General features: G+C 29.6%; 1 protein-coding gene across 1 annotated transcript; it reads left to right on the top strand.

The window, feature by feature from the left end:
* The first annotated feature begins 1,661 nt into the window (after positions 1-1,661).
* Positions 1,662-8,688, top strand: LOC132285133 (alcohol dehydrogenase-like 3). Its single transcript, XM_059787300.1, has 10 exons — positions 1,662-1,894; positions 2,054-2,190; positions 2,336-2,385; positions 2,477-2,808; positions 3,240-3,322; positions 4,674-4,749; positions 5,207-5,268; positions 6,112-6,207; positions 8,080-8,241; positions 8,344-8,688. The coding sequence occupies exons 1-10, from the start codon at positions 1,762-1,764 to the stop codon at positions 8,452-8,454; spliced, it is 1,242 nt and encodes a 413-aa protein (XP_059643283.1). The 5' UTR covers positions 1,662-1,761; the 3' UTR covers positions 8,455-8,688.
* The last annotated feature ends 685 nt before the right edge of the window (positions 8,689-9,373 follow it).

The following is a 9,373-nucleotide window of genomic DNA, read 5'->3' as shown; positions in this document are numbered from 1 at the left end:
TTTGCTAAAACAAAAGTCCATAAAATTTTAGTGTCTACATCCTGTATTTATACTTATTAATTTATTCTACTGAAATGAGGGTATTATCGTCGTTTTAAGTCTCCGGGGGGCTATTTGCACTAAATCAATAGTATATGGATTATTTTGTACTATATCGGTAGTAGAGGGGGTTTTTTTTACACTTAACCCTATATCTCTATATATATATTTCACTACTGGAATGACATGCAATTGACATTTCTATTTGGAGATGTTTTGAAATTCTTGTCCTTGCTAAAAAATAAATAATAATAATAATAATAAAAAAGAGGTCAATAAAATACTATTACTCAAATTTTAATGGATAACAATTACTCAATTTCATCACCGTGTCTTTGTAGATGACTTTGATGGCTGCAAAGGTGCTAACAGAGGTTGTCGGAATGGTTTGTGAGTAGATGCATATAATAGAGAGAGAAAGTAGGGACAGAAAGTGAGAGAGGGGAGATGGATGAAGGGTATTATGAAAATTTTACTTCATTAAGTCGATGTCATTAGTAGAATCCGTTATTGACTGGCGTTGACCGAAACAAAAGAAAGGTCTATGTATAATAGTTTTATTTTTAGGATAGATTTTTATAATTATGACAAATTATAAGAGAAATTTGTATAATTTACTCTTAGAAAAAATAATAAAATAAAGGATCAATGATGTGTACGCGTACAAAAGTCATGGATGTAAGGTGTATGTGATCTAAAATGAAAAACAGTCATACAAATGTATCCATTCATATTTATGTCAATTCAATCCAGCGAAATATTGATGGGCTCCGCTTAATGTGTATAGGTAGGGGTTGGGTTTAAGGTCAACTGAATCAGGTAACAAAACGGTCTTGGATTATTCACGTGACCCAACTTTTCTGCCGATATTGTTTGACTCGTACAAAGTGGTTACGCTACTTAATGTGAATGATAATTAAGTAGGCATATACTTTTCATCCACTAACTCTAAGAGCCCTATGAGTTGTTCAGTTTTTGTTGAGTGACTTTTATTTATATACATATAGCCTTTAGGTTTTCTTTTTTTTTTTTTTTTTTTTTTTCGGTAATGAGCATTAAATTGACATGAAGATATACCATATCCAAATCCATCAAAGTGCTTAAGTGCCATATATATATATATATATATATATATATGAGAGTTCAAAATTAAAAATTACTCTTCTTCTATTGTAATCAATTTGATCTGTCTTTTCATTTCCAACTAATCTTGATAAAATAGCTATGATATATACTCATTAAATTATTTTCATATATAGTTATACGGAGTATAAATTTTTCCCAATCTCTTGGTGTCAAATGAGGGAAAAAAAAAAAATTGTGTAACGAACACACCATACTATACGGCACGTGTATTAAAGCACAGTAATAAACAGTCACAGTGTAATGGGCGTAAAAAAAAAGTTTTACCAGTCAAAAGGGGCACTTGAAAGTTGAAACTGCTAAATCGCATCATATATATGTTTGTATTTGGGCATTTGTGGGTCCAAATTATATAAACAATAAGTGGTGGTAAGTTGAGCGCCGACAAGATTTGTAAGAATCTGGGCCTGGGGGTAAAGCTCTCTAGATCAATATAGACAGTTGGTCCTATACGCATAGCTAGCTTTTGACTATTACCCTCTTCTTCTTTGGCCTATAAAAATATCCCCTGCTCGTCAGTATCAACGAACATACATATACAGACCATAGACTGAGAGAGAGAGAGAGAGAGAGAGAGAGATGGACAATTTGCACAGTGACTCCGTCAACGGTTTGCCAATTCCAAGTGATGAGATGACAAGGAAGTTTGACACTGTAAATGGTTCTTCTTCAATTCCAGAAGATATGAAAGGAAAGGTTATAATTTGTAGAGGTACGTACCATATATATATATATAATCTCTTCATTTCATGCATGAACTGGACTTATATATATAGCTAGTGATGATCACTACTAGCTGTTACTAAAATTATCTTAACGCTACTTTAATATTTGTTAATATTTATATATATACACACATATATATATGTAGCTGCTGTGGCATGGGGTCCTGGGCTGCCCTTGGTGATGGAAGAAGTTTGCGTTGATCCCCCTCAAAAAATGGAGGTCCGAATCAAGATCCTCTACACCTCAATTTGTCATACTGATCTCAGTGCTTGGAAGGGCGAGGTATATATATATATGATGATGATATATATTATTATTATAATTTTATACTTCCAACTCTATATTTGTTTATTAATTTATCTTTTTAATTGAGTATATTAATTTATATCTAACTTGTCAATATATGATGATGATATTTTTGTTAAAGAATGAATCCCAGAGAGTATATCCTCGAATTCTAGGCCATGAAGCTGCCGGGTAATATATGATCGAACTCCCTCCATCATTAATTTACATATATGTGTGTTTTATTTCGTTCAATTATATATATAATTGCGTGGATGAGCAGAGTGGTTGAGAGCGTTGGAGAGGGTGTGACGGACTTGAAAAGAGGTGACCATGTGGTTCCAATATTCAATGGAGAATGCGGTGAGTGTGTGTACTGCAAGTCGGAGAAAACTAATATGTGTGAGGGTTTTCGCGTGAATCCAATGAAGAGCGTGATGGTGAACGATGGGAGGTGTAGATTTTGGAGGAAAATGGATGCTAAACCCATCTACCATTTTCTAAACACTTCCACTTTCACTGAATACACCGTCCTAGACTCTGCTTGTGTTGTCAAGATCAACTCCAAAGCTTCACTCAAGAAGATGACCTTGCTCAGCTGTGGCGTTTCCACAGGTACAAATATATATATATATATCAACTATTGAATTACTTAATTTGCCCCAACCTAGAGCTAGTCATTCATAATTTGATTTTGGCTTAATTAATTTCATATAGTCTTTTATTAAATAATATTTTAATTCCGCCAAATATTTTTATTTTTTATACTATTTATTGATTTAGAATATTTATAATAATTTTGTTTGTCTTTTATTTGAACGATTTATATTTATTATATACGTTGAATTTTTTTTTTTTTTTTTAAACAAGTGTCTCCTAAATTGTAACTTGGGGCCGCCCCCAAGACATAGAAATAATTAATTTCTCATATATGAAAGCAAATTTAATATTTTCAACGTCTGTATCGTGGGGATTTGTAGACTTCATTTATGTAACGTTAATTAATTGTTTGACTTACTATATATATATATATAACATTCACGAAGGTCTTGGAGCTGCGTGGAATACTGCTAACGTGAAAAAAGCGTCAAGTGTGGCGATCTTTGGTTTGGGCGCTGTGGGGCTTGCGGTAAGTGGGACCTACGTACCATTAATTATTATTGTATCACTTAATTCCCATAATCACAGCCATCGGAGAAGGGGCCCAATTAATAAATGAAATGAATAATAGAGACATGTCTGGGTGATGTCAACTTACACATATCCTTAATAACTGGGCCAGGGTTTCTGCAATTGCATTTGACAAAAACCAGTCCAATGCATGTGCCCATATATTCACTCCCTCCTACATTGCTGATCTCACACCTAGAATTAATGGCCAGGCGTCATTGACCCGGACCCAGCCCTCATCCCCATTTCGGTCCTTTATGATATGGCACCTCAATATTCAACTTTATGTAGCTAGCTAAGTGGGGCACGTTATGCATTTTTTTTTTTTTTTTAAGGTAATTATTTTTTCATAAAATTTGGCATGGGATTATCATTTTTTGCGGTGTACAATGAATGAAACTTTCTTTTTTCGCTAATAGATTTATGAGATACTACAATCTTCGGAGGAGTAGTAATAATAATAATAATAATAATAATAATAATAATAATAATAATAATAATAATAATAAAAAAAAGGATAAAATGTAAATAATTTTTCTGAATTATGTTTGAATTTGTAAATAATCCATATGACTTATATTTTGTACACAAAACAATTAAATTATCATATTTTGTTGCAACATATTCCAATGCATATGTTATATTTCTTTAAATAACCATAATACCCATTCTTATTGAATTACATTTAATATATTTTTTTGTCTAAATAAATTATGAAAAAAGTTTATACAAATTTGATGACATATTCTCCATTAAATGTGCATAAATTTATTTTTATTTTTTAAAATTAGTTATTTAAATAAAAAAATAGTACAAACTTTTTAAAAATTAATTAATTTTTAAATTTTTAATGAATATATTACACAAAAGGAAGGTACTTTTTAAAAAAGTATTTTATTAATTTTTCATCAATATAATATATGAGAAAGAATATTTTTTTATGATAAAAATGTTTAAATTGATTATAATAAGTTTTATTATAAATAATAAAATTTTAATAATAAGTTAATAAATTAATAAAATGGTAGTTACAATTTTTTTTTTTTAATGATAAATTGATACTAATAATAAAATTAAGGTAAATAGTATAATTAATATTTACATAAGAGAAGATAATAAAAATAATTTAATAAGAAATAAAATTTTTAATGAGAAGGGTAAAATAGTTTTTTGTGATGAATTTATCTTTAATTATAATAAATTAATAGTTTAGGAAGTATATTAGAACACTGAACACTAACGGGTTGGTTACAGCTAGCTCTTCAAATTCTTAATAAAAGTAGACATGAATTTCATGATTATTGCTGCAGGTTGTTGAAGGAGCACGAACCAGAGGTGCATCTAAAATTATAGGAGTTGATATTAACCCCGACAAATCCATCAAAGGTATTTTTAATTTAAAAGTAAACTTACATTATTACAATAGACACACACAAATTAACATTTTTAGTTATGAGTAAGAAACTAATGATGTAACCGACATTGGCATGTTTGGTCAGTCATTTGGAGGTAAAATGATGTACATGAAAAATAATTTTTTTGCCTTAAAATCTCTCAAATATTGAAAAATGAATACAATGATTTCCTAAAAATTTTTTGTAAATCATTTTTATATGATTCATTTTTTATTTAGATATGAATATGGATCATTTTCATAAGATCCGAATCTGACTCATTTTGAACTATCCACATGCCTTGTCACGTGAACTATATATAAGTTCACTTAGAGTTAAAATTGAACATTAGACAAAGATGAAGTTGACATAGAAATCTCAGTCTTTTATATATATATTAAAATTGTTGTCTATTTCAATTATCTTGCACATGGATGATACATGTATAGGTCAAGCAATGGGTATCACAGATTTCCTTGACCCAAAGGATCTTGAAGGGCCGGTGCACCAGGTTAGTAGTAATTAATAATCTCTGAGCGACGAAAAAGTCTACAATATTTTAGAGTATACTGTTTTGTGGTATTTTTTTTACGTGATATTTTTTATTTTAAGCGTTTTGTTTTTGGTTAAAATGAAAACAATATTTTGTTATAAGAGTATTTAAAAAAAAAAAAAATTTGAAACACGTTTGGGGAAATAATGTTTTAAATGAAATGTTTAGGGAGTACTGTTATTCTTTTAGGTCATGAACAGTTGTCAAAATAAGAAAAAATAATTTTTTGGTATTTTAATTTTGGGTTATTATTCATGAAGTGTTTTAACACTGTGTAAAATAAAATAAGGTCGCACCAAACATGCTTTTTTTGTCAAAATTGACACTGTAGCAGTCCAAAAACAAAAATAGAAGAAACAAAATGCATGCCAAACAGAGCCTAATGTTCATTGATAATAGAAAATAAATAGTTTTCAAAATAAATAGAAAGCAAAGCCCAGAAGAAGCTTGGAGAACTGAAGCCTATGCCCATTTAATTCATTTTTTTTTTTTTTAATTCATTGAAAATAGTACCACTATTGTAGGAAAGATGTATATTATTAAATGCATTTAAATTTTAAACTAGGAAGAAAGTATTGAGTGTGTTTGGTTGCTTTTGAATTTCAAACTCTTTTTTTTATCGGAGTAGGTATTGCGTGTGCCCGGCACACCTAATATCTATTATATTCCTATTACCCAGTAATATATTATAATTTCCCCATTTAAGAAGAAAGAATTATATATATATATATATATAGATATATTTTGATGCATGGAGTGAAATAATGGATGGATGATGAATGAAATTTTGGATGGATGCAGAAAATCAAGGAAATGACTGGAGGCGGCGTGGACTATAGTTTTGAGTGTACAGGGAATCTGGGCGTTCTTCGGGAAGCCTTCTCCTCCACCCATGATGTATGTATGATTTTTTAATAATTAGCATTATTAATTTCATTTTAAAAAATTTTAACTTACAATTTTAACGAGTCAAAATTATTGAACTAGACATCTAATATGAGATATAGATAGTAAAATAAATATAACTAAATTGTGCCAATATTCTCAATGGGCCATTAAATTGTGCCAATTTTCTCAATGGGCTTGCTTTTGGTTTGCTTAGCTTATTCACAGACCATTACAGTAAATATTCTTATTATATATGCAAATTACTTGGAAATAAAAAATAAAAAAAAAACACAAATCTTAGTTTAGTTTTCTCTATGTATTTTAAATTTTTTATTTGCTAAAATATTGATTATTTGAAAAACTTTTGATTTGTTTTTGTATATTTTAGAATGTCTAATAATGCTTTGATATTTAAAATTCATTAATTGACGTAAAAATTCAATTACTAAGAAGATCGTAGGCTGTTTAAAAGTTAGTTGTTTTTTTAAGAAAAATCAATTTTCTAAAAATAAATTAATAATGATTGTAATTTAAGAAAGGCATAATTGAAAGGTTGAGAAATTTAATACTTATGCAGAAAATTATTTCAAATGTAGAACTTTATAATCTTATTGAAATTTTATGAGACTTTTTAGTCTGAGAAAGAAAAAAAATAATAATAATAAATAAATAAATAAAATAGGACTTATTCGTTATTTTATTCAAAACGAAAATGAAAAAAAGAGTAAGGCACAAAGTAAGGCTTTCTAATCGGACACTAATGTAGTCTAGTGGTGTTCTTTCACCTTTCAAAGTGAGAGAAGATCGAGAGTTCAAATTTCTTTTAGGGTCTATTTGGTTAGATAGAAAATTATGATGGAAAGTGAAAGTGAAAGATAATTAAGTAAAAAAAAAAAGAAAAATTAAGTTTCCATCATACATTTGGTTAGCAAGAAAATTTTTGAGAAAAATTGTGAGAAAATATTATTTTGTTAATTTAGATAGCATGAAAAGGAAAAGAAAATAATTATACTTACCAAAATACCCTTCTAATTTCAAATACTTATAAAATAAATAAAGTAATGTATTTTGAATACCCAATGGTTTATTTTAGTAAATAAATAGTAAAATATGGATTATTAATTAATTAATTTTTTATTTTTTATTTGTTGGTCATGGTTTGAAGTTCAATGTCATGAACTAAGTTCCGTCACATGTAGTTTATTGTATAGATTATTCATTGAATGTCATTCATTGAAGATATAGTTTTGATTTGATAACGAAAACAACCACGTACTCTAACTTGGGGCAGAATAGAAAATTTTTCACGAGAAAGTAAAATTTCTTTCTGTTTTATGCGAGAAACATTTTGGGAAAAATTCACTTTGTTCGGGAATCCTATTTTCCTCGAAAAATTCACTTTGTGCCTAACCAAACTCTAAAAAAAAATTAAATTTATTTTTTTTTCTTTTCCTTTCTTGTTAGTTCACGCTAACCAAACGAAATCTTAAAGGCGTGTTGTGAGTAGTGCTAGTTGAGCAACTACCGCAACACAATCACAAAACAGAGTTTTCACTTTATTTTTTATTTTTATTTATTTTTTCTTTTTATTACAATATTATATAGACACTTCCTCTAAAATAAATTTACAGTTATTACCATTACATAAGCAAAGGTATATTGTCATCACTTTTGCCACAGCCGCTGACACTACTGACGTTTGTTGAGTTAATGGAATTATGGAGTACAAATTTGAATAAACAATAATGATTTATACAAATAAAATAATCTGATTGGTGATTATATGAGTTACAATTAACCACGTATAATCTTGTGCATGTCTAAAGTACTCTAAGCATATGACTATATGAGACCTAATTATACGCAAATTTTGTGTCGCAGGGTTGGGGATTGACTGTAGTTTTAGGAATTCATTCGACCCCAGAGACGCTCCCTCTCCATCCAATGGAGTTGTTTGATGGTCGAAGAATCGTCGGATCAGTATTCGGAGATTTCAAAGGGAAGACTCAACTACCACATCTTGCCGAAGAATGCATGCGTGGGGTCAGTCTCTTCTTCTGTATATATGTAGAGATGTACTGGACAATTTAGTTTCACTGGTTGTGTACGTTATATGATTGATCGGTGATGGTTGTCATATTTCAGGTGGTGAATTTGGATGAATTTATAACCCACGAGCTTCCCTTCGGCCAGATAAACCAAGCTTTAAAGCTTCTTATAGATGGGAAATCATTGAGATGTCTTCTTCACCTTTGAAACTTTACAGGCATGCATGCACTACTTAATTTTTCATCGAAAATCATATGGAGAAGCATCTAATAAGTGTGACCACCCGCACTATATATGATTCTATTTTACATCATATGTATACTAGAATATTGAATTTAGATTTGCCCAAGCATAAAAATATACCTAATATAAGGTCCTTGATTACATGTTCCTGTAAATTGTGTGGATTGTATTTTATAATGTTAATATTGAAATTCTACATCTTACTATATAAATTACCATAAAACAAGCATAATTAGGAAAATTTTCATATATTTGTCCTGATTCAGTTATCATGGCCCTCAAATCGTCAATCTATAACATTTACAGCAATAAGACACTATTTCGACATCAATGGAAAACAACAAAAATCAGAGAGCTAGTTTGGTGAAAGATGCCTCAGCCAGAACAATCCCCTCAGCTATAACAATCCCAGAAGACCTCTCTTACCCTAATTTTGGTAAACATCACATTAGCCCTAGCCATGTGTTGGGATTTATATATCCTGGCATAACAAATTCCTATTTGGATTATAGTGACATATGTTCCTGACATATCTGAAATATTTATATAATTGGTGAATTCAATGTATTATGTTTCGATTCATTATGGAAGTGATAGTGTCCACCTGATTATAAGAAGAGATATTTATATATGTATGTGATTGGCAATCAATACATGAATATAAATAGTAATCATAAATTGTTCAAAGTCGATAATTATGGATGAACTCATTATTAACTAAGACTTGAACTGGATCCGCGTTAGGTTGAGATATATTGCGAGAGCCGTCATATGTAATTGCTCCCTATCACTGTCATGACATTTGACTCTAAAACATGAGAGAAGTATAGATTCTTTTATTAATTAGTAATTACTTTTATTTGTTCATCAAAATTTCTAAATC

Source organism: Cornus florida, unplaced genomic scaffold (assembly GCF_030987335.1).
Source record: "Cornus florida cultivar Cherokee Brave unplaced genomic scaffold, ASM3098733v1 CherokeeBrave_3.0.0_Hap2_Chr11, whole genome shotgun sequence".
Lineage (NCBI taxonomy): Eukaryota > Viridiplantae > Streptophyta > Magnoliopsida > Cornales > Cornaceae > Cornus > Cornus florida.
The sequence above is the reverse complement of the archived record's forward strand: the minus strand, read 5'-3'. Positions and strand labels throughout refer to the sequence as shown.

Excerpts from the sequence above, each read along its gene's own strand:
- LOC132285133 (XM_059787300.1), top strand. The coding sequence starts at position 1,762 with ATGGACAATTTGCACAGTGACTCCGTCAACGGTTTGCCAATTCCAAGT. Across the intron at positions 2,191-2,335 it reads TCAGTGCTTGGAAGGGCGAG|AATGAATCCCAGAGAGTATA; the intron begins GTATATATATAT and ends TTTTTGTTAAAG. Across the intron at positions 4,750-5,206 it reads CCCCGACAAATCCATCAAAG|GTCAAGCAATGGGTATCACA; the intron begins GTATTTTTAATT and ends ATACATGTATAG.